The sequence below is a fragment of the Mustelus asterias genome, chromosome 2 (genome assembly GCF_964213995.1).
Source record: "Mustelus asterias chromosome 2, sMusAst1.hap1.1, whole genome shotgun sequence".
Lineage (NCBI taxonomy): Eukaryota > Metazoa > Chordata > Chondrichthyes > Carcharhiniformes > Triakidae > Mustelus > Mustelus asterias.
In genome coordinates, this window is record NC_135802.1 from 145,968,855 (window position 1) to 145,993,886 (window position 25,032).

Sequence of the window (25,032 nt, forward strand, 5' to 3'; positions counted from 1 at the left end):
CATTGGTAAGAAGCAGCATGGGTTCATGAAGGGAAGGTCATGTTTGACTAATTTGGTGGAATTCTTTGAAAACATTACATACGCAGTGGACAATGGGGAACCTGTGGATGTGGTGTATCTGGATTTCTAGAAGGCATTTGACAAGGTGCCGCACCAAAGACTGCTGCACAAGATAAAGGTGCACGGTGTTACGGGTAATATATTAGCATGGATAGAGGATTGATTAACAGAAAGCAAAAAGAGTGGGGGTAAATGGGTGTTTTTCTGGTTGGCAATCAGTGACTAGTGGTGTGCCTCAGGGATCAGTGTTGGGACTGCAATTGTTTACGATTTACATAAATGATTTGGAGTTGGGGACCAAGTGTAGTGTGTCAAAATTTGCAGATGACACTAAGAGGAGTGGCAGAGCAAAGTGTACAGAGGATGCTGAAAGTCTGCAAAGGGATATAGATAGTCTAAGTGAGTGGACAAGGGTCTGGCAGATGGAGCACAATGTTGGTAAATGTGAGGTCATCCATTTTGGTAGGAATAACAGCAAAATGGACTATTATTTATTAAGTTGTTTCCACTGGTGGGTGAAACTAGAACTAGGCGGCATAGCCTCAAAATAAGGGGAAGCAGATTTAGAACTGAGTTGAGGAGGAACTTCTTCACACAAAGGGTTGTAAAGCTGTGGAATTCCCTGCCCAGTGAAGCAGTTGAGGCTACCTCATTAAATGTTTTTAAGGCAAGGATAGATAAATTTTTGAACGGTAAAGGAATTAAGGGTTATGGTGAGCAGGTGGGGAGTGGAGCTGAGTCCACGAAAAGATCAGCCATGACCTTATTGAATGGCAGAGCAGGCTCAAGGAGCCAGATGGCCTACTCCAGCTCCTAGTTCTTATACTTCATCCACAATTCACTGCATCCCACCTGAACTGTGCATTTACCAAATAGCAATTATGGAAATCCAGTTTTGGTCATTTTAATCAAAATCTATTAATCCTTTATTGAAAATATGAGTTACATGGAGAATAAAAAAAGGAGATCCCAACATAATAGCTCCTTTGAAGGACAGAATGCAGTACAGATTCAACCAACTATCCAAATGCTCTCTCTAGTTCCTCCTCAATTCTTCTACTGCACAGTCTTCCACTTTATTGCCATCTCATCATGTTAAAATCAAGACTCATGAGTGTTCTGTACACTACTTCACTTTTTCCAAGTTGCTCAACATTGGAACTTCTTGTACCCTCTCAGTTTTCCCCTGACCCTAAAAACTTCAGGCTTTGAAATCATGGCTTGGTGTCAATCACTCGTTCCTGAATCACCAAGTCACCTTTCTCCTACCTCAATGATAATTATGGGTCCAGTTTCTTCATTTAAAAAAATAAATAAATCAAAGACCTGGATGCAAGTTCAAAACACCAAATCATCAATCTTTCAGGAAAAATCCACAAGAACAACTAAAATGGGGAATGGACACCTACAACGATGCACTGTGGGAAATCTTAAATTGAGACAAAGAAGCATCTTGGGCAACCACATTAAGTGTTTCAGTATCTAGTGCTAGCATCGAGCACAATAATTGAAGAGGGGTAAAAACGACAAAGTTATCCTATTTGCAGACGTGTCACGACTTGTCAGTTGCAATATGGCACTGTCCAAATTTGTCAGTGATTTTCTTGTAGTAGCAAGCTCAGTATATTAATCTTTATAATGCACATAGCAGTCGGATAAGCAACTATATCATCTTTGAAAAATCCAACCCCTATTTCACTAAAAGTGCTCAAAAGAATGATTACCCCATGTACAAATTCATAACCTACCATAGTTGTGAGAAGAATGTCATCCTTTCCTGCACTAGTATTGTCAAGTCCTATGAAGTGAATTGAAAAAAAAAAATACAAGTTGAATTGTGTTAGGTCTGATACAGATTACTCTAATACTTAATACAAATCAAAATATCATACCAAGGAATAATTAGAAATATTAACAGGGAATCTATCCCCCCAAAAATTCTCATTTTAACTGCTGCATAATACTCTAACTCAAATCATATTAAAGTGCTGGACACCCAATAGAACAGGAGTTGACTTCACCCAGTGCTAACAATGTCATTATCTGACAAGACCAAAGCGGAATGGCTGTTTGAGAGTACGGTACACAGAATTAGAAAAATGATAATTAAAATGTTTATCAACATTAAGAACATTCAAATGGTTATTGGATAAACATATGGATGATATTGGAATAGTATAGATTAGAGGGGCTTTAGGTTGGTTTCACTGGTCGGCGCAACATCGAGGGCCGAAGGGCCTGCACTGCGCTGTAATGTTCTATGTTCTAATGTTAAGCCAGGTTTGTTTCTTCTCAAATCAATTGCAGGTAAGATGAAGACAAGGGAGGTCCTTGCAGAGGCAGAGGCTCCAAAGCCAGGACAAAATGGGTCAACGGTTGCACTACTTATAGTTGATACTTTCAAAGTGATAAGCTTGGTGTACACATGCTGGTTGTTTGTGTGGTAGATTTAAACAAAGAACTCAACCTCACAGCTGCTATCTGAAGAACAAAAATCATCCATCTACATCTTTAAACCACCTCCACACTACCTAGAAAGACCGAGTTCAGCCTGAAGCCAGCCAAGTCAACAAACTTCAAGAACTGCATTCTCCTTTAACTTTACTGGACTTTAAAATTGCTGATATGACGTTTCCTCATGGGGAACGAGAACCAGGGGGTAGAGCTTCAGAATTAGGGGTCACTCATTTAAGACTTTTCTTCTCGGTATCCTTGAGCACTTTGGGCAACTCCTCAAACTCCAAATGAATATGAGGTCTTGGGCTGGAAGGGAAACTAGAATCCTAAGAAACAAATTTAATACAACGAAGTATTACTCGAGTCAAAGAGACCCCCCCCCCCCTCCAAACACACACAAATCCATTTACCCACCTTTTGAACAAATCCCCAATTACCTTTCCCTTAAATCAACAAATCCATCATGTCCTAAATCAACCCATTCTGTCTGCTTCAATAACCATCCCAGAAACCTACTGCATAACACATACCCTGTAATTAAAAAACCCTGCATGGGAAGAGCAAGAACTTGGAAGGATTTGTGAATGCACCCCTTGGATAAGACACAAAGCAACATGATTCACATTAATAGATACCCCATGAATCATTGAACAGGTTATTAACCTGTAGCAGCTTTACCACCATGTTATCAGTTTTAATTTAACATGGTAAATGTAGAATTAAAGCAGAATTACTAATTGCAATCTTTATTGTTCACCTTTCATTCATCATACAATTGTTTATTTTGAAAAATGCATTATTTTTTCATACCACTGTCCTTTCTTTTTGATGCCCAAACTGAATCAGGATTGGCTGTAGACATGACTACTGCTGAATGATTGTGGTCATCCTTCAGGTTGGCTTTCATAGTTATATCCAGTCCCACCTCAGGCTCATCGATAAAAGGGGCAAGCCGGTTTGTGGAAAAACCATGCCTGAGTGTCCGCGTCAGTTTTAGTTTACGGAATCTGTTGGACATTCTGTTCCACCAAGACTACACGGAATTGAGAAAACTTCAATTATTTCAATTGTCACAAATAATCATAGAGAATGGTTCATCTTTAAGAACCAAGAATATTCTGGAAGAATGTGTTTTAAGACACTGTTCCAATGGGTTTACACAAGAGCTCTGATTTTTCTAAGAGACATCCATTTACCAGGGAAGGTAATTAAGCAGTTTTAAGGAAGCTGGAAACTAATAGACACTGGTGGACTGTACAAAAGAGTCACACGGTAGTTTATAGCTTGGAGAAAAAAAAACATGCCTGGAAAACTGTGTTCTAAAGTTTATTTTGCTTTAAGGAGAATCAACTGCATGTGAAAAGACGACAGCAGCCTTTTTGCAGTCAACAGTCGGAAATGAATAGTGGTTGCTCTACATGCTGGAATAGAGTACCTGTAAGTATTCCTCAAGCCCACTCGAAAAGCAGCACAAAAGTCATCAACTGTCTCACAGATCAGTCCCGAGAACACTACCGTATAAGCCGGACACCACCAGTCTTCCTTTTCCGTTGAACTACTGACTTTCAACTTTTGCCAGAATTCCTCTTTTTGTTTTGGGGGATGTGTTTGTGTACAAGAAACACTATTTAATAAATTATGCCTTTCTATTTGACAAGACAGGTTTTGTCTATTGAAAGAAGCCTGGTTAGTCTCTCTTATTCTGGATACCAATGGGTAAGGTAAACAACTAGCCATTTTGGTGAGTGAATCAAACTTTTAAAACTAATGGTGTGACCTGTGGAATAGTGGGCAAGTCAAACTGTGTACTCCTCCCATCCTGGTGGTAATGCCAAGTAACCAGCAGTCCTGAAGTTATTCAAGAAGCAAAATAAAGAGCATCAGTCGCACCAATTGAATTGGGCTGTTGCAGATTAGTTAGTTTGAAAGTCTGCAGAATGATTTATGTCCTATAGGAGACATTGTGATGCAGTGCTAGCATCCCTACCGCTGGACCACTCGAGTCCAATGCTAGGACTTAAGAACATAAGAAATAGGAGCAGGAGTAGGCCATCTAGCCCCTCGAGCCTGCCCCGCCATTCAATAAGATCATGGCTGATCTGAAGTGGATCAGTTCCACTTACCCGCCTGATCCCTATAACCCCTAATTCCCTTACCGATCAGGAATCCATCTATCCGTGATTTAAACATATTCAACGAGGTAGCCTCCACCACTTCAGTGGGCAGAGAATTCCAGAGATTCACCACCCTCTGAGAGAAGAAGTTCCTCCTCAACTCTGTCCTAAACTGACCCCCCTTTATTTTGAGGCTATGCCCTCTAGTTCTAGTTTCCTTTTTAAGTGGAAAGAATCTCTCCACCTCTACCCTATCCAGCCCCTTCATTATCTTATAGGTCTCTATAAGATCCCCCCCTCAGCCTTCTAAATTCCAACGAGTACAAACCCAATCTGCTCAGTCTCTCCTCATAATCAACACCCCTCATCTCTGGTATCAACCTGGTGAACCTTCTCTGCACTCCCTCCAAGGCCAATATATCCTTCCGCAAATAAGGGGACCAATACTGCACACAGTATTCCAGCTGCGGCCTCACCAATGCCCTGTACAGATGCAGCAAGATGTCTCTGCTTTTATATTCTATCCCCCTTGCGATATAGGCCAACATCCCATTTGCCTTCTTGATCACCTGTTGCACCTGCAGACTGGGTTTTTGCGCCTCATGCACAAGGACCCCTAGGTTCCTTTGCACAGTAGCATGTTGTAATTTTTTTCCACTTAGATAATAATCCAATTTGCTATTATTTCCTCCAAAGTGAATAACCTCGCATTTGTCAACGTTATACTCCATCTGCCAGATCCTCGCCCACTCACTCAGCCTGTCCAAATCTCTCTGCAGACCTTCTACGCCCTCCACACGATTCACTTTTCCACTTATCTTTGTGTCATCTGCAAACTTTGTTACCCTACACTGTCCCCTCCTCCAGATTGTCTATATAAGTGGTAAATAGTTGAGGCCCCAGTACCGAACCCTGCGGCACGCCACTAGTTACCATCTGCCAACCAGAAAAACACCCATTTATTCCAACTCTCTGCTTCCTGTCGGATAGCCAATCCCCAATCCATGCTAACACCCTACCCCCAACTCCGTGTGACCCAATCTTCTTCAGCAACCTTTGAGGCACCTTATCAAACGCCTTCTGGAAATCCAAAAACACCACATCCACCAGTTCCCCTCCGTCAACCGCACTAGTCACATCTTCATAAAAATCCAACATGTTTGTCAAGCATGACTTTCCCCTCATGAATCCATGCTGCGTCTGCTTAATCGAACCTTTCTTATCCAGATGGCCTGCTATTTCTTCTTTAATGATGGATTCCAGCATTTTCCCAACTACAGACGTTAAGCTAACCGGCCTGTAGTTACCCACCTTTTGTCTATTTCCTTTTTTAAACAGCGGCGTAACATTAGCCATTTTCCAATCCGCCGGCACTACCCCAGAATCCAACGAATTTTGATAAATAACCACTAACGCATCCGCTATTACCTCCGACATTTCTTTCAGTATCCTGGGATGCATTCCATCCGGGCCCGGGGACTTGTCCACCTTCAGCCCCGTTAGTCTACCAGGCACTGCCTCCCTGGTAACATTAATTGTATTGAGTACCTCTCCTCCTACCAACCCTCTATCGTTAATATTCAGTAAACTATTTGTGTCTTCCACCGTGAAGACCGACACAAAAAACTTATTTAAAGTTTCAGCCATTTCCTCATTTCCCACTATTAAATCCCCCCACTCATCCTCCAAGGGTCCAACATTCACTCTTGCCACTCTATTTCTTTTTATATATTTGTAAAAGCTTTTACTATCATTTTTTATATTTAGAGCTAGCCTAGCTTCATAACCTATCTTTCCTTTCTTTATCGCTTTCTTAAAGTTTTCCCAATCTTCCGATTCTCCACTATTTTTGGCCACTCTACGCATCGGTCTTTAATTTAATACTCTCCTTAATTTCCTTCGTTATCCACGGTTGGTTATCCCTTTTCTTACAGTCCTTCTTTATCACCGGAATATATTGTTGCTGAGTACTGAAAAGGGTCTCCTTAAAAATCCTCCACTGTTCCTCAGCTGTCCTACCTACCAGTCTGCTCTCCCAGTCCACCTTAGCCAATTCAGCCCTCATCCTATCGTACTTCCCTCTGTTCAAACAGAGTTCCCGGGTATGGGACCCTACTTTCTCCTCTTCCATTTGTATCAGAAATTCGACCATGTTGTGATCACTTGACCCAAGAGGGTCCTTCACAAGAACATCCTTAATTCTACCTACCTCGTTACACATTACCAGATCTAAGATAATTCGTTCCCTCATCTGTTCTGTAACATACTGTTCAAGGTAACTATCCCAACAGCATTCTAAGAACACTTCCTCCATCCCACCTCTTCCAACTTGAGTCAGCCAATCAATATGCAGGTTGAAGTCCCCCATGATTATTGCCGTTCCGTTTTTGCACACATCCATTATTTGCTTGTTTATAGCCCTCCCCACCTCAACATTATTATTTGGGGGCATATAGACCACGCCTACTAGTGTCTTTCTCCCCCTACTATTCCTTATCTCTACCCATAACGATTCCACGTTTTGTTCCTTAGAGCCTATGTCGTCCCTCACTACTACCCTGATATTATCTTTCATTAACAGAGCTACCCCACCACCTTTGCCTTCCTGTCTATTCTTCCCAAATGCCTGATACCCCTGGATATTCATCTCCCAGTCCTGGTCGCCCTGCAGCCACGTTTCTGTAATGGCCACTAGATCATACCCATTTGTGCTGATTTGCACCATCAACTCATTAACTTTGTTCCGAATGCTTCGTGCATTCAGGCAAAGTGTCTTTATTCCAGCTTTTATCTGGACCCGATTTGATGAAACGCCATCAACCTCTCCCTCGCCCTCTACTCCGTTAACTACTTGAATGCCCTCATTCACTTGCACTCGCTCCCACAGACTTGCTGGCCACAGAAGAAGCATTCAATGCAGTTCAACTTGACTGATAATCCTTATTTGCCAGTCTTATGCAGAGTTTGTGTGCACTTCAGCTTGGCAAAACTAACAGCATCTAGCACATTTAGGATGCGTTTTACTCATGGCATCCCTAATACAAACTCAACATTTTCAGTAGTTTTTATACCAGTCATACAAATTATGGGTGACTGGATCGATCAGTTCATCGTTATTAATCTTTGAATCATGGTAAATACTTCAGAGGAACCAGTGGCATGCATATCAATAGAAAACATTTATTTGTTTTCATAGCGCCGGGGACCCAGATTCAATTCTGGTCTCGGGTGACTGCCTGTGTGGAGTTTGCACATTCTCTATGTGGGTGTCCTCCCATAGCCCAAAGGCCTAGGTTGATCAGCCATGGTAAATTGCCCTCGAGGGTCAGGGAAATTAGCAGGGTAAAATATGTGGGGTCACGGGGATAGGGCCTGGATGGGATTGTTGTTGCTGCAGGCTTGATGGGCCAAATGGCCTCCTTCTGCAGTGCAGTGATCCTATGATTTGCCACTTACAATGCCACATTTTAAAGGTGAAAGCACTGTATTCAAAGCTTCTCCCTCTCTGAAACTTGCCATTATTCACTTAATTAAAAAATTCACCACCTCCCCCGCACTTATAGTTCACAGTGGATTTGGAGCTTGGATGCCTTATAAACAGCCATATAGACTCAGCACAGACCCTCAGCAATGAAGACAAAAACACCACTCCAAAACCCTTTGATTCAGAATTTCTATTTTCAACAAGTCTCAAACAAACAGAATTTATTATGGCCAAATTTCCCTAAACCCTTTGTTGCAAGGTTGCCAAGCGTTATGGGCTGTGCACTGCAGGTAGATCCACAGTCAAACTACAACTTGCATCACAGAAATCTCCTGCACCAAATTACATTTTCAACTTTAGCTCCAGGACTCTAAACAAAAAAGCTCTGAATACGGTGCTTTCACCTTTAGAATGTGGCAATGTACATGGTAAATCATCGAATCCCTGCACTGCAAAAAGAGGCCCTATCCCCTCCTTGCTTAAGGGATAAGTTAGAAATGCTGTTATGTGCTTGTTATTGCTAGCTTTATAAACTCAGCGGTGAGGAGAATGGCAACCGACAATTATGAATTATTTGAGCAATCTGACAAGTTTGTTTTGTAATAGCTGCTGGTTGCAGACTATTGGGTGTGATTTCATGATAGAAGTTTTTCAATCTGTCTACTCGATGGAACCAATTTTCATTGCTTTCCATTTCGTAAGTGATTAACTTGGATTGTCACTTTAGGCAATCTTTGGCCAAGTGGCACAATAATTTTCAGATGCACACTTTCTAAGTTGTTATGCATTTGATTTAATGGAAGTGTACATATGGCAGCTAAAAAGATTTGGAAAATAGTTAGAGAAAAATGTGTTTTTTTAAAATCATGTTCTAAGAACCAAACTGTGTTCTTTACCCACTGCAGACAGATAAAAGCTGTTCCCTTTACTTACTAGTTGCACAAGTCATCCATCAGGGCAAGCAACCTGGAACCATGTGGCTGCATTATTCTTTTATCTAATATAGCAGTTTAGGATGGGGAGCAAGTAGCAATGTGGTTCGATAGTGTAAAAAATAACACCATGTATCCTTTGAGGTAAAATCTAAACCAAGTGTAAATCACAAACAAAATCTGGTAACTATTATTGCCGTGGAGGCCTGCAGGCATAAATCAGTCACTGTGTTTCCTGGATTACAATCACTACATTTTGATAGTCATCCTTGGGACACCCAAAGGTCATGAAAGGAGCTTCATAAATGCACACGTTCCTTTAATCATCCTGAAAAATGAGTATGAAAGTGGGAGAAGGCCATTCTATTTGTAAGTTGTGGCATGGTGGCCCAGTGGTTAGCACTGCTGCATCGCAGCACCAGGGACCCAGGTTCAACTGCAGCCTTGTATCTGCGTGGGTTTCCTCTGGGTGCTCCAGTTTCTGCCCACAGTCCAAAGATGTGCAGGTTACATGGATTAACAGGATAAATACGTGGGTTGTGGGGGTAGGCCTGGGTGAGATGCTCTATTGAGTCAGTGCAGATTTTATGGGCTGAATAGCTACTCCTTCTGTTGGGATCCTATTCTATAACAAATAATGTACAAACAACTTCTTGTATTTAGTGATCGTTTGTCAGGCTACTTCAAATAACATTTAAAAATGTTAATTTATTTTGTAAAAATCGTCTAACTACCTTAATGGTTTCTTTGGTCTGCTCGATATGGATGAAAGCACAAATGGATAGATAAGGATATTGGAGAAAGGCAAGGCTGTTAATTTTCATTTGCTTCTCTGGGCTTTCAATTTGACCTGTCCAAGCGATTTACAAACTACTGCCAATTTAGAAACATTAATTAATCACCAACATCGAGTTGACAGTTCACCATCATTAAGTTGTGTCCATAATTGTGTCCATCATTGTGTTCAATTACTAGGGGGCACAGGTTTAAGGTGCAAGGGGCAAGGTTTAAAGGAGATGTACGAGGCAGATTTTTTTTTTTTTTACACAGAGCGGTGGGTGCCTGGAACTCGTTGCCGGGGGAGGTAGTGGAAGCGGATACAGTAGTGACTTTTAAGGGACATCTTGACAAATAGGATGGGAATAGAGGGATATGGTCCCCGGAAGGGTCGGGGGTTTTAGTTAAGTCGGGCAGCATGGTCGGTGCAGGCTTGGAGGGCCTGTTCCTGTGTGTAATTTGTTCTTATAAGGATCAATCCCAAGGTAAACAGAATTCCACCTTAGCAGAATAGTGTGATACTGTTACTTATGTTCATTTCATAGAATAAAAAGTAACACCACAGGAGATAATATAACAGTATGAACAATACATAGTCAATTCTAACTATGTTACAGAGGACCATTCACGCCCCAAGAAAGAAATGGTCATCATTCTCTATGGATAGTCAATAAACCAGAGAGCCAAGTTAACAGAAAGTTTCTTAAAACTCACAAAATACATTGCTAAAAAACTTGCATGGTTCAAACAATTATTATACCTTTAATCCCCCTTTGTCATCTGGAGGTACAGGAATGTTTAAAGACGTTTTACTTTTTGAGCGAGGCATGGTCTTGGATTTTGGTTTGCTCTTCTCTTTATCTACTTGCATGCAGACAGATGCCAGAAGCCGCACAAGTTCTGTATCTAATGGACAGTAAAAAATTAAAATTTTACAAGAATTTTTGATCACACTCTGTAAAGTCAGAATGCTAAAATACGTTCCCTGGGGGAGTAGAGTGGGATGGGGGCAGTGCCTACACACTCCCCCAAGCTACAAACAACAAATGGAAGGAGGAGCTATACTCAACACTAGAGCTCTTATGGCCTCAATCGCACAAGAACATTTTTACTATAGCAGAAAATAATTTACTTCCGCACATTTAGCCAGTCGTTTGGAACCAAGATTGATAAATTTGGAAATTTAATTACTTGAATGCCATTAGTCCATGTTAGATGTGAGCTTGGATTTTCAGACCAACAAACCACATGACTCCTTGACTTTTTTTGTTGATTGTCTGCAACTTAATTGACCAAAGGCATGGTCTAGGGTTTCAGCATCAATGGAAAGAGGGCAAACCACAGATTGTAGTGATGGAAGGAAAGAACCTTGGTGACTAATCAGTTGTGTGAAAGGAAGGCCAAATGAAAAAAATCAAGGAGTGTATTAGGCTCATCATTTCAAGTCCAAACTTTTTGAAGGTTTTTATTAATCTCCATGCCATCCAAAATTACACCACACGCCTCATCCTCATCAAAACAGCCACTACCTTTTTCCTCATCCAAACTAGATTTCTGCACTTCAATTACACTGCTGTGTGATTTTTGTTAGACTTTTGAGCCAATGCCTCCTATACTTATATAGCTCATACTCTGAATGCACAGTCAAATCCTGGATTTTAAAAGAAAGACCACTTCCAAAGTAAGTACATATGTAGAGAGGGACCTATGGAACACATCTCTCTTGAAACAGTAGTAATGCAATCTTTTTGACTGTGATCTCTCACTTAACATTCAATGACATGTTGAATCAAATCAAATGGCAAAGAATAGGAGTGCCTGTTCAAGCATCACAACACTGCTTTATAAACATGGTGCTGCATTGTTGGAAGACTTGCATGCAAATCTATTGCACTTCATCGACCATCTTGAAAACGATGATCTAGTGAGACTTGGTAATTGAGGTGGTGCTGAGAGCTTGAAGAACAAATCTAAACGCAAATTAGAGGATGCAAAGAACCATGTGTGCCAATTATGGATTCATTTAGCAATATCTAGATATCTTGGGGTCCTGGAGCAGATTAGCATCAACCAACAGCCATCAAATAGGAAGGGACAGATTACAAAAGCAAGAGCAGCCCGCTCATACACTTGAGTCTGTTCCCCCACTCAATTCAGTCATGGTTGATCTGTACCTTAACTACATCTATCCACTTTGGTAACATGAACATTCACACCCTTGAACAAAAGGCTATCCTTCAGGCGAGGTTAAATTCATAGTTTCTGATGGTCCATGCCTCTTTACAACACTTTGTTGGTAGACTATTTGTTAATAGACTTTTCAAGTAGGTGTCCTTGTAAAAGTGGTGGATTGATGTGACTGTTACCTATTCTCTCCACCACGTTGGTTTTCTTTGATATGTCCTGGCTTATCCTCGTCAGCGCTATAAAAGGACTTCTCTGAACTGACTGCAACGGTTCAGGTGAACGTTTACAGCTAAACATTAGCACCTGATAGAGAAAGACAAGTTAATCAACTTGCTGTGCATTTTAAGCTTTTACCTATAGTGCCTGGATAATAAGCTAATATGTATCGACTAATGCCAAGTTAGTTAAAAATTAAACTACTGTTTCTTTAAGATCTAAATTGCAAATGAAAAAGGCAGGTTCAAACTGGTAATGCTGCTGGTCTCACTCAATTCAGTAAGAAGTTTAACAACACCAGGTTAAAGTCCAACAGGTTTATTTGGTAGCAAAAGCCACACAAGCTTTGAGCTCCAAGCCCCTTCTTCTCACTCAATTAAGCACTATAGGCTCTGCTCTCTGCTTTGCCACATTTAAGGATTTTGTTAAAATATTTTTTTAAAACCATGATTTTCCTTCACCTCTCACTTGGTATGTCAGTGCTTTGCATTCTCAATTGTAACAGTTTCAAAACGGATTGTATCCAGCCAATATGGAATCACTTTTTTGGTTTTGAATAATTTTCACTTTTAGTCACACAATAGTTGTTGCAAATAATAGTAACTGTCTGGCTAATAGTAAAAATTTATTCAAAATTGATAATGTGGAAAGGTGATACAACGTTGGCGTCGTGAAGATGTGCATTATGCCCAAATAATGATTTTTAATCCGCCGACTGGAAACTGGAATTGAACTTTTAAAAACAGACTAAAAACATAGAGAGACTAAAACCATATAAACTCAGCCCGAGATGGCCAACCACAACTTGCATTTCTACTCATTCCAATTCTTTGGAATACTGTCGGTCTGTCTGCAATATCCAAAAATCAGTGGCTTCAGGGAGTGTGAAGAACTCACCTCCTGTCCCATTAGCAAGGCATCTACAGCAATCACTACAGGTATTTAAATATTGGACTAATATTAAGACCAATCGCTTGGACAATGGAACCCTGACTAAATTAGCTTCCAGGCATGAGCTAAATTAATCACCTTTGGAAGAAGAACATAACTAGGAGCAGGAGTAGGCCATCTGGCCCCTCGAGCCTGCTCTGCCATTCAATAAGATTATGGCTGATCTTTTTGTGGACTTAGCTCCACTTACCTACCTGCTCACCATAATCCTCAATTCCTTTACTGTTCAAAAATTTATCTTTGCCTTAAAACATTCAATGAGGTAGCCTCAACTGCTTCAGTGGGCAGGGAATTCCACAGATTCACAACCGTGTGTGAAGTTCCTCAACTCAGTCTGAAATCTACTCCCCCTTATTTTGAGGCCATACCCCCTAGTTCTAGTTTCATCCACCAGTGGAAAGAATTTCCCTGCTTCTATCTTATCTATTCCCTTCATAATCTTATATGTTTCTATAAGATCTCCCCTCATTCTTCTGAATTCCAATGAGTATAGCCCCAGTCTACTCAGTCTCTCCTCATAAGCCAACCCTCTCAACTCTGGAATCAACCTAGTGAATCTCCTCTCTCCTCTCCGATGCCAGTATATCCTTTCTCAAGTAAGGAGACCAAAACTGTACACAGTACTCCAGGTCTGGCCTCACCAGCACCTTAAACAGCTGCAACAGAACCGCCTGTTTTTAAACTCCATCCCTCTAGAAATGAAGGACAAAATTCCATTTGCCTTCATTACCTGCTGCACCTGCAAACCAACTTTGTGATTCATGCACAAGGACACCCAAGTCCCTCTGCACAGCAGCATGCTGCAATTTTTTAACCATTTAAATAATAGTCCATTTTGCTGTTATTCCTACCAAAATGGATGACCTCACATTTACCAACATTGTACTTCATCTGCCAGACCCTTGTCCACTCACTTAGACTATCTATATCCCTTTGCAGACACAGACAATATCCGTTTTTGAATCCCCCAGCAGCTGGGGCAGGAAGGTCACATGTCAAGCCAACCCTTTGTACGTTTATGCACATTATTTCTCTAGAGAACTGAGGACAAGCTGCTAAGGAAGACCCAAGTGGGGTCCTTCCTGCTCCATTTCTCTACAAGCTACCCAGGAAGCCCTGTTTCCTGACTATGAACATCCATGGATTCCTGCTGCAAACAGATTTGTTTTTGAAAAAAAAATCAAACCCAGCACAACTGTCATCCAAAAGCCAACTTACTCAGTCATTTACATCTTTAAGTTGGAAGTAAATGCAAGTGAGTTCAATCTGAAGTCAGCTGAGTCACCAAACCATAGACTGCATACTCTTGAATAAAAACAGAAAATGAAGGTCTGATAGCAGCTGTGGCAAGAGAATAGAGCCAACATTTTGATCAGGATAACCTTTCGTCTGAGCTAATACTTTAGAGGCTTTAGCTCTGACGAAGGTTCATTCTGATTCAAAACATTGACACTATTCTCTCTCCACAGATGTTGTCAGACCTGCTGAGATTTTCCAGCACTTTCTGTTTTTGTTTCAGATTCCAGCATCAGCAGTATTTCATTCATCAGACAGCATACTCTTTTTAAAAAAAAAATGGACTCCAACTTTGGTTAAGCTATCCTTCACTCTAATCTGTATTTGTGTGTGTGAAAGCTTTTTTGTGCATGTGTACATGAAAATCAATGCATATTTTATTTTTTTTAAACTTAGATTCTAATCTCTTTTATTAAACTCAAGAAAACCTATCCGAAAGGTTTGTAATGTCCTAACTATATTAGTGGGTTTTAAACAAAATAGAAAAAATGGTTTTCACATGTAGATTCAAATTAACAACAGATTTATTGAAGGAGCTGTTGTCCATAGAGTACAAAATGGAAGTAAAGAGCCTGTGAAACACCCCACAACATCACCATGAAATCATGCAATCAGCTCTTAAAGCAATCATGCAACCAAGGTTATCTTATAAGAGTTTATATGAAAATAAGAGTTATAAGAGTTAAGTACTCACTAAATTGGCAAGCATATCTTTTTAAACAAAAAACTGTTGTGGTCAAAACAGGAGAGGATTAGGGAGGGAGCCATTTGACTCCTAACCTGGTCAAAACCGTCACATGTTGCTCTTTTAGCTTAAAGTAATGCTGCATAATTCACAGTGTTCATCTAGGTCTTGGGTTAATTTACCTGGATCATTTAGCAGCATTACAAGATCAAATGCAGTTACTCCATTTTTGGCACGGAGGTTGACATCTGCTCCTTGATTCAACAAGTACTTCACAACTTCTTTACTCCTTTAAAAAATACATAAAATGTACTGTAATTTCCTGTCACTCTGCAAATATCAAAACCTATATTGAAACAAGAGAATATCTTTTTTCCCCCCAGACTTAATGATTTTGCAATGAAAAAGTTTAAGGTACATCCTGGAATCATCATGATCGCACTCTACATAAGAAACCCATGCACAAAACAGAGCACTGGTGAACTTTGGTACTAAATAACAGAAAGATGTAAAGCTACAGTGTTATCTTAATATTGGATTTAGTACAAGAAAAGTCAAATCATTTTAGCTGGCAAAGACTAGTTAAACAAATTAGTAAGAAGTCTCACAACACCAGGTTAAAGCCCAACAGGTTTATTTGGTAGCACGAGCTTTCGGAGCACTGCTCTTTCATCGGCGAGTGCTGATGAAGGATTAATGCTCCAAAAGCTCGTGCTACCAATAAACCTGTTGGACTTTAACCTGGTATTGAGAGACTTCTTATTGTGCCCACCTCAGTCCAGCACCGGCATCTTCACATCATACCTAAACAAATTAGTACAGAAACAAAAGCATAAACTTGCTCCCTATACTCCAACTTAAAACAGCAACTTCCTGTCTCCTGCTTAAGCTTGACTAATGCATATTTTATTACGGTGCCCTTCCCCAGGCAAAACATCTCAACAAATATGAAAATAAATATTAATATGTACCCATGGTAAGTAGCTTGCATTAAGGCTGTCCACCCATGTACACCATCTTGCTTGTCAATATCAGAATTCCTCTCACTAAGAAGCTGTACAAGGTCTAGCTGACCTGTCATGGCAGCAATCATTAATGGAGAGGCACCATCTGCATTAATTACATTGGCCTGAATTGCATCTTCATCAAGAATCTCTTTCACCAACTGATAGCTTCCTATTTACAAACAAACAAATAGATTACAGAAGGGATACAGCAAACGGAAGGAAAATATTTTTGCATTTTGTTTGAAAGAGGAACTTTATAGCATAGACAATACTACAAGATATCGTATTTATACAGCACCTTTAAGACAAGATCCATCCCAAGTCACTTCACAACAGGTTGAGGAATAAGTTAAAAAAGGTAAAGAAACAAATGCTAATGTTAGAGAGATAGCAAAAACCTTGGTCAAAAAAGAGAAAAGTGTTTGAAAGTCAGAGAAAGACAAAGAACTTGTGCACAGACACAAGGGAAGGACTTAAGGGTTTGCCTCCCCACCCAAGACAGCTAAAAGATCTGCTACCATTAATGCGGGTGAAAGGAAGGATGGACGCAAATCCCATGGGTTAAAGAAACAAATTCAAATCAGAAAACAACATCAGTTTCCAGGAATCTGTTAACAACATTTCCCCCATAATTATATAAATTTTACTGTTTAAAAGTGGAAATCCAATTCCCTTTCGGAAGTTGCCTCCATCTTTCAAGAAGAACAGTCCATACCATAATTATTTTTACTTATTCATAGGATAGAGACGTTGCTGCAACACCAGCATTTATTGCCCGGGCCCCAATTACCATAACAATTTATAGAATCCCTACAATGCAGAAGGAGGCTATTCAGCCTATCAAGTCTGCACCAACTCTGACAGAGCATCTTACCCAAGAGCATATGGTGGGCACCTTGGAAGAGGTTAAGTGGCAGTGGTTAGCACTGCTGCCTCACAGCACCAGGGACCTGGGTTCGATTCCCGGCTTGGGTCACTGTCTGTGTGGAGTTTGCACATTCTCCTCGTGTCTGCGTGGGTTTCCTCTGGGTGCTCCGGTTTCCTCCCACAGTCCAAAGATGTGCGGGTTAGGTTGATTGGTCATGCTAAAAATTGCCCTTAGTGTCCTGAGATGTGTAGGTTAGAGGGATTAGTGGGTAAATATGTAGGGATATGGGGGTAGGGCCTGAGTGGGATTGTGGTCGGTGCAGACCCGATGGGCCGAATGGCCTCTTTCTGTACTGTAGGGTTTCTATGATTTCTATGATCATCAGGGTAAATACGTGGGGTTACAGGAATAGGGTCTGCGCAGGATTGTAGTCAGTACAAGCTCAATAGGCCGAATGGCCTCCTTCTACACTGTAGGGATTCTAACTAGGAAAGATTAAAGGAGAATGAGACAAAAGAGAAACTACACAGACCAGAGAAAATGAGAAGCAGACTTCTGCATACTTAGCCACAATTATACATGAACCTCATCATCTGCCATCTCAAACTAAGTCAGAGACATGGAATCGGTGTTCTCCTCAACCTCATCCCCCCCCCTGATATCAACCTTGGCTCAGTGGCAGCATTTTCACCAAATAATCAAGGATTCAAATTCAAGCTTGATACTAGAGCACAAAAGGAGGCCAACAGTTCATGCAATACCGACAGAATGCTTTTTGTGCCTATGCACATAGTTGGAAGTGCAGTATTGTAGATAAGACATTGGGTCGTAACTTCCAACTAGCCTTGGAAAGTCATGGCCTGCTGGAACTACAAGAGCTTAAAAACACACTTACCTACTATGGGAAACTTGTTAAAATCTCTTTGCCTGAGCAGGCCCAGCCCAGCTCAACTCCGAGATCACACCCCAGTTTATTACTGCAGATACCTTTAAAGGACCCAGTGAAATTGACAGACCAGGGAGAAAGTAAATGGATGGGATTTGGCTGGTTGTGAAGGGGAAAATCGGGTCAGGGTGGCTTGGACATCAGGAGTGAGGACTGGTTGAGTCCACAAGTGGGGGGGTGGGGGGGGGGGGGGATATTCTTGTCCTCTCCAATGAAGGCAAAAATGGAATGTTGTATAGTACTTACCCATTTTTAGTGCATGAAATATATCTGGTCTCCTTTTCTCTTCATCTTTAGATAAAACAGAAAGAGTTTGTATAAATAACGCTGCAGCATTTTTTTCCTCTCCATCAATCTTCTCCAGCATAAAACTCTCATCCCTTGGTGCACAAAACACCAAATAACCAAGTTAACTGACAAAAGGTACCAAACATAGAAAAATTATATTTCAAGATGTGAAGGCAAGTACAAAAGTCCAATCATAATAAGGATACAAAAAGTTCTTAGTTGACAGAAAATTCCCTACTAAACTTACATTATGTGTCATCTGAAAGCAGCAATATAAACAAAGAACAACCCAGTTATATTTTATAATCTTAATCAAGCTGTTCAGAGCTGATGTCAACCAACACTTCTTACAAAAAGGGTAGTGGATATCATGGTGGAAATGGTTAGCACTGCTGCCTCACACTGCCAGGAACCCAGGTTCAATTCCAGCCTTGAGTGACTGTGGAGTTTGCTTCTTCTTCCTGTGTCTACGCGAGTTCCCTCCAGGTGTTCCAGTTTTCTCTCAAAGTCCAAAGGTGTGCAGGTTAGGTGGAGTGGCCATGCTAAATGGTCACCTGTTGTCCCAAGATGTTAGGTTAGGTGGATTAGCCATGGTAAATACAAGGGATTACAGGGATAGAGCAGAATGGAGGGCCTGGGTGGGAAGCTCTTTCATGACTCAGTGGGCCAGATGGCCTCTTTCTGCAGCATAGGGATCTATGTGAAATGCTTTCACCGCATCTCACCACTTCTGCACCCTCCCAAAGAAAATGTTGATCGAGGAAACAGTGTCAGGCAAGGACAGCAGGGGTTACAGAGCAAAGGTGAATAGATGAAATTAATATCAGTCAGGATCAAAATGTCTGGCAAAACAGCTCAAAGGCTGACTACCTTACTCTTGTTCCCAAGTTCCACTCTTCCATGGACATGCACGACTAGCTACTATACCATGCAATGGGACTAGCTATCTGGACTTTGGGAACACCCATATAAGACGGGAAAGTGATTTTTAACCCCATTCACACGTCACATTTACAGTTTGAGAAATATGCTGTACAAAATACCAAGTAGTTCAAAATAAAACAAAAACTTAATGTGACAAGAATGAAATTGAGAGCACGTTGATGTTTACGTTTAGTAACATGCTTGCAAAAGGTTTAATACAACCAACATTAAGTGTTGAGTAAATAGTATGGTTACAAATTAAATAATAGATTGAAGTGTACAACAGTAAACCCAGGCAGTAGATGCTTCCAGAAAATAAGAGACATGCTTGAATACATCCGAAATATTGTGGTCAGGAAGAACAAACACATCCACGGCTAGGAGCTTGTGGCTGCAATCTACAATACCTACAGGATTCGCTGCAACCAGTCATAGAATCTCTGATAGAGTCCACACCAACTCTCCAAAAATTCATCTTACCCAGGCCCGCAACCCCCCCTGGGGCCATAGAAACAGAAGACATTTGGCCCTTTGAGCCTGCTCCACCATTCATTACGATCATCCAACTCAATAGCCTAATCCTGCTTTATCCCCATAACCTTCGATCCCATTCGCCCCAATTGCTATATCTAGCCGCCTCTTGAATACATTCAATGTTTTGGCATCAACTATTTCGTGTGGTAATGAATTCCACAGGCTCATCGCTCTTTGGGTGAAGAAGTGTCTCCTCACCTCTGTCCTAAATGGTCTACCCTGAATCCCCAGACTGTGACCCCTGGTTCTGGACTCCCCCACCATCAGGAATATCCTCCCTGCATCTACCCTGTCTAATCCTAAGGCATTTGACAAAGTCCCGCACAAGAGATTATCATGCAAGAATAAAGCGCATGGGATTGCAGGAAGTGTATTGAGATGGATAGAAACGTGGTTGGCAGAGAGGAGACAGAGTAGGAATTAATGGGTGCTTTTCAAATTGGCAGGTAGTCTGTCTAATCCTAAGGCGTTCTATAGGTATGTCAAGCATCTACCCTGTCTAATCCTAAGGCGTTCTATAGGTATGTCAAGAACAGAAGGTTGGTTAGGGCAAGTTTAGGGCCAGTTATAGATGGCAGAGGGAAGTTATGTGTGGAACCGGAGGAGATTGGTGAAGCATTGAACCAATATTTCTCTTCGGTGTTCACGCAAGGGGACATGAATATAGCTGAGGAGGACACTGGGTTGCAAGGGAGTAGAATAGACAGTATTACAGTTGATAAGGAGGATGTGCAGGATATTCTGGAGGGTCTGAAAATAGATAAATCCCCTGGTCCGGATGGGATTTATCCAAGGATTCTCTGGGAGGCAAGAGAAGTGATTGCAGAGCCTCTGGCTCTGATCTTCAGGTCGTCGTTGGCCTCTGGTATAGTACCAGAAGATTGGAGGTTAGCGAATGTTGTCCCATTGTTTAAGAAGGGGAACAGAGACTTCCCCGGGAATTATAGACCGGTGAGTCTCACTTCTGTTGTCGGCAAGATGTTGGAAAAAATTATAAGGGATAGGATTTATAGTTATTTGGAGAGTAATGAATTGATAGGTGATAGTCAGCATGGTTTTGTGGCAGGTAGGTCGTGCCTTACTAACCTTATTGAGTTTTTTGAGAAAGTGACCAAGGAGGTGGATGGGGGCAAGGCAGTGGACGTGGTATATATGGATTTTAGTAAGGCGTTTGATAAGGTTCACCATGGTAGGCTTCTGCAGAAAATGCAGATGTATGGGATTGGGGGTGATCTAGGAAATTGGATCAGGAATTGGCTAGCGGATAGGAAACAGAGGGTGGTGGTTGATAGTAAATATTCATCATGGAGTGCGGTTACAAGTGGTGTACCTCAGGGATCTGTTTTGGGGCCACTGCTGTTTGTAATATTTATTAATGATCTGGATGAGGGTATAGTTGGGTGGATTAGCAAATTTGCTGATGACACCAAAGTCGGTGGTGTGGTAGACAGTGAGGAAGGGTGTCGTAGTTTGCAGGAAGACTTAGACAGGTTGCAAAGTTGGGCCGAGAGGTGGCGGATGGAGTTTAATGCGGAGAAGTGTGAGGTAATTCACTTTGGTAGGAATAACAGATGTGTTGAGTATAGGGCTAACGGGAGGACTTTGAATAGTGTGGAGGAGCAGAGGGATCTAGGTGTATGTGTGCATAGATCCCTGAAAGTTGGGAATCAAGTAGATAAGGTTGTTAAGAAGGCATATGGTGTCTTGGCGTTTATTGGTAGGGGGATTGAATTTAGGAGTCGTAGCGTTATGTTGCAACTGTACACAACTCTGGTGCGGCCGCACTTGGAGTACTGTGTGCAGTTCTGGTCCCCACATTACAGGAAGGATGTGGAGGCTTTGGAGAGGGTGCAGAGGAGGTTTACCAGGATGTTGCCTGGTATGGAGGGGAGATCCTATGAGGAGAGGCTGAGGGATTTGGGATTGTTTTCGCTGGAAAGGCGGCGGCTAAGAGGGGATCTTATTGAAACATATAAGATGATTAGAGGTTTAGATAGGGTGGATAGTGATAGCCTTTTTCCTCTGATGGAGAAATCCAGCACGAGGGGGCATGGCTTTAAATTGAGGGGGGGTAGTTATAGAACCGATGTCAGGGGTAGGTTCTTTACCCAGAGGGTGGTGAGGGATTGGAATGCCCTGCCAGCATCAGTAGTAAATGCGCCTAGTTTGGGGGCGTTTAAGAGATCCGTAGATAGGTTCATGGACGAAAAGAAATTGGTTTAGGTTGGAGGGTCACAGTTTTTTTTTAACTGGTCGGTGCAACATCGTGGGCCGAAGGGCCTGTTCTGCGCTGTAATGTTCTATGTTCTATGTTCTAATCCGGTTAGAATTTTATAAGTCTATGGAGATCCCCTGTCATTCGTCTGAACTCCAGCAAAAACAATCCTACCCTAGTCAATTTCTCCTCATACACCAGTCCTGCCATCCCCGGAATCAGCCTAGTAAACCTTCGCTGCACTCCCTCGAGAGCAAGAACATCCTTCTTCAGAAAAGGAGACCAAAACTGCACACAATATTCTAGGTGTGGCCTCGCACAATTGCAACGACACATCCCTGCTCCTGTACTGAAACCTCTCACAATGAAGGCCAACATACCATTTGCCTTCTTTACCGCCTGCTGCACCTGCATGCTTGCCTTTAGTGACTGGTGCACAAGGACACCCGGGTCCTACTGCACACTCCTCTCACCCAATTTACAGCCATTCAGGTAGTAATCTGCCTTTTTGTTTTTGCTTCCATAATGAATAACCTCATACTTAGCCAAATTATACTGCATCTGCCATTGATTAACCCACTCACCCAACCTGTCCAGATCATTCTGAAGGATCTCTGCATCCTCATCACAGTTCACCCTCCCACCCAACTTGGTATCATCTGCAAACTTTGAAACGTTTGATTTTGTTCCCTCATCCAAATCATTAATATATATTGTGAATAGCTGGGGTCCCAGCACCAATCCCTGTGGCACTCCACTCGTTACTACCTGCCAATTTGAAAAGCACCCATTAATTCCTACTCTGTCTCCTCTCTGCCAACCACGTTTCTATCCATCTCAATACACTTCCTGCAATCCCATGCGCTTTATTCTTGCATGATAATCTCTTGTGCGGGACTTTGTCAAATGCTTTCTGAAAGACCAAATATACCACATCGACTGGTTCCCCTGGGTTGATAAACAGGGGAAGAAGAGGGGCTAAGAGCTCCGAAAGCTTGTGTGGCTTTTGCTACCAAATAAACCTGTTGGACTTTAACCTGGTGTTGTTAAACTTCTTACTTGATAAACAGTGGCCAGGATACCAGGGCAGATGCCTTTGCTCTTCTTTGAAATATTCTCATGTCATTTATAACAGTGCATCAGCAGCACTGGATTCTGTGTTCAACCCTCTGGGATTTAAACCCACCAATTTCTGACTCAAAAAAGGGGAAGTGCTACCAACTGAAGGCACAGTCAGAAGGAACAAAAAAGGAATATATCCCAAACAAACCAAGAAGATTGATTGCTTGATTTGTCACTTCGGGTACAGTCCAAAGATGTGCGGGTTAGGTTGATTGGCCATGCTAAAAATTGCCCCTTAGTGTCCTGAGATGTGTAGGTTAGAGAGATTAGTGGGTAAATATGTGGGGGTAGGGCCTGGGTGGGATTGTGGTCGGTGCAGACTCGATGGGCCGAATGGCCTCTTTCTGTACTGTAGGGTTTCTATGATTTCTATGACAGTGAGAAGTATTGTTTCTTGTGAGCTATACAAACAAAACATACCGTTCACTGAGTACATAGGGGAGGAGGAAAGGAGAGGGTACAATTACTGACAGGGGGAAGATGATCTTCCCCAAAGTCTGCACTATTTCACACTTGGAAGTCTCGTTATCAGCCTGAAACCTAGAATCTCTTCCTCTCTGCACAGATGCTGTCAGACCTACTGAGTATTTGCAGCACCTTCCTTCAATTTCTGAATTGTCCATGAAAGGATCTTACCAGATTTGGGTCTGTTGGTGGTCTTCGAATCCAAGTAGTGTTTCATCTCCTTCTGCTTGCAGGCGCAGGCGATCTCGAAGGCGGTCATCCCTCCCACGTTGGCCTGATTGGGGTCCGCCCCCCTCTCCGTCAACTGCTGGGCTGCCGCCAGCTCGCCGTTGAGGGCGGCCAGCATCAGGGCGCTCCAGCCGCCAGCGGGGCCGGCCCCGGAGTCGGCGGCAGCTGCCCCCCATTCCAAGAGGGCCCGGAGCACCGACTCGGCGCCGTGCTGCGCCGCCACCATGAGCGGAGTGAGCGCACCTGCTCGCCCCTCCCCCCCAGCGCCGCCGCCATCCGCGCAGGCGCCGCTCTCCAGCAGGGCTCGCGCCAGGGCGGCGTGGCCGCCGCGCGCAGCCGCACTCAGCACGCTGGCACCCAGCTTGTTGAACGCGTTGACGTCGGCGCCGTGCTCCAGCAGCACGCGAGCCACGCCCAGCTGGCCGCCGCGCGCCGCCTGCATCAGCGGCGTCCAGCCGTAACGGTTGCGGCTGTCCACCGAGGCGCCCTTCATCAGCAGGAAGCGCACCAGCGGCTCGTGGCCGTGCCCGGCGGCGAACTGCAGCGCCGTGTTGCCGTCGTCGTCCGTGCAGTCCACCGGCACCTGGGGAGCCCTGAAATCCCCGGCCGCCTCCTCCTGCTCTTCCTCAACCCCCTCCCCGTCATCTCCCTCCTCCTCCTCCTCGCCGTCTCGCGCTGCCGGCTCCAGCAACCGCCTGACGCTCTCGAAGTTTCCCTCTTCGCAGGCGCGGAACAGGAGCTGGTAGCTCGGGGGGATGCCGCACTCCATCGCCTTCTAACGGCGGGGCGGCGACCATAAGAGCGAACTCCTCCTCGCAGCCCAATCGTCCATTAGCGCCCAGCCAGCCTGCAAAGACATCGCTTCGATGAAGGGATTTCTCTTTAGTTGAGGTGAAATTTGCAGGTCACCTACATCCACTTCTTTGATGACGGAGACCAGACGACAGTTAGTCCTCGACTGGCGCGCGCCGCCAACTTGGATTCATGAAAACATCCCGCGGGAGGGGGAGAGGGCGGGGCTCCGGTGATTGGCACCACCAGCGACCAATCAAAGTTCCCTCCGTCGCCTCGCGACCTGACTGCGCGCCGAGGGCAACCTAGCAACGGGTGCGCCAACTCGGGCTGAGTAGCCAATAGGAGCGAAGAGGAGGCGGGGTGTCGGCGGAAAGTTACGTCAGAGCAGCAGCTGTGCTGAATGACGTTACGTCGTGCGTCACGATGAGATGACAACCGCTGAGTTGGTCAGCGGCTGGCTGAGGGCGCATGCGCGTCACAG

At 43.0% G+C, this 25,032-nt stretch overlaps 1 protein-coding gene across 3 annotated transcripts in view; it reads right to left on the minus strand.

Moving 5' to 3' along the window:
• Nucleotides 1–24,762, minus strand: part of anks6 (ankyrin repeat and sterile alpha motif domain containing 6) — a 47,498-nt gene extending 22,736 nt beyond the window's left edge. For 2 of the 3 annotated variants that reach the window (XR_013495485.1, XR_013495484.1), the window contains exons 1-7: nt 23,700–24,758; nt 18,227–18,271; nt 16,131–16,335; nt 15,342–15,448; nt 10,585–10,730; nt 3,328–3,550; nt 1,809–1,858 (exon numbers count right to left, since the gene is read on the minus strand). Coding sequence is in view for 1 of the 3 variants with exons in the window: in XM_078197878.1 (XP_078054004.1) it covers nt 1,809–1,858; nt 3,328–3,550; nt 10,585–10,730; nt 15,342–15,448; nt 16,131–16,335; nt 18,227–18,271; nt 23,700–24,525 (1,602 nt within the window). In the remaining 2 variants the exon portion in view is untranslated. Of the gene's footprint in view, nt 1–1,808; nt 1,859–3,327; nt 3,551–10,584; nt 10,731–15,341; nt 15,449–16,130; nt 16,336–18,226; nt 18,272–23,699 lie in introns of all 3 variants that reach the window. The other variant, XM_078197878.1, reaches the window with a different exon arrangement.
• Nucleotides 24,763–25,032: the final 270 nt, after the last annotated feature.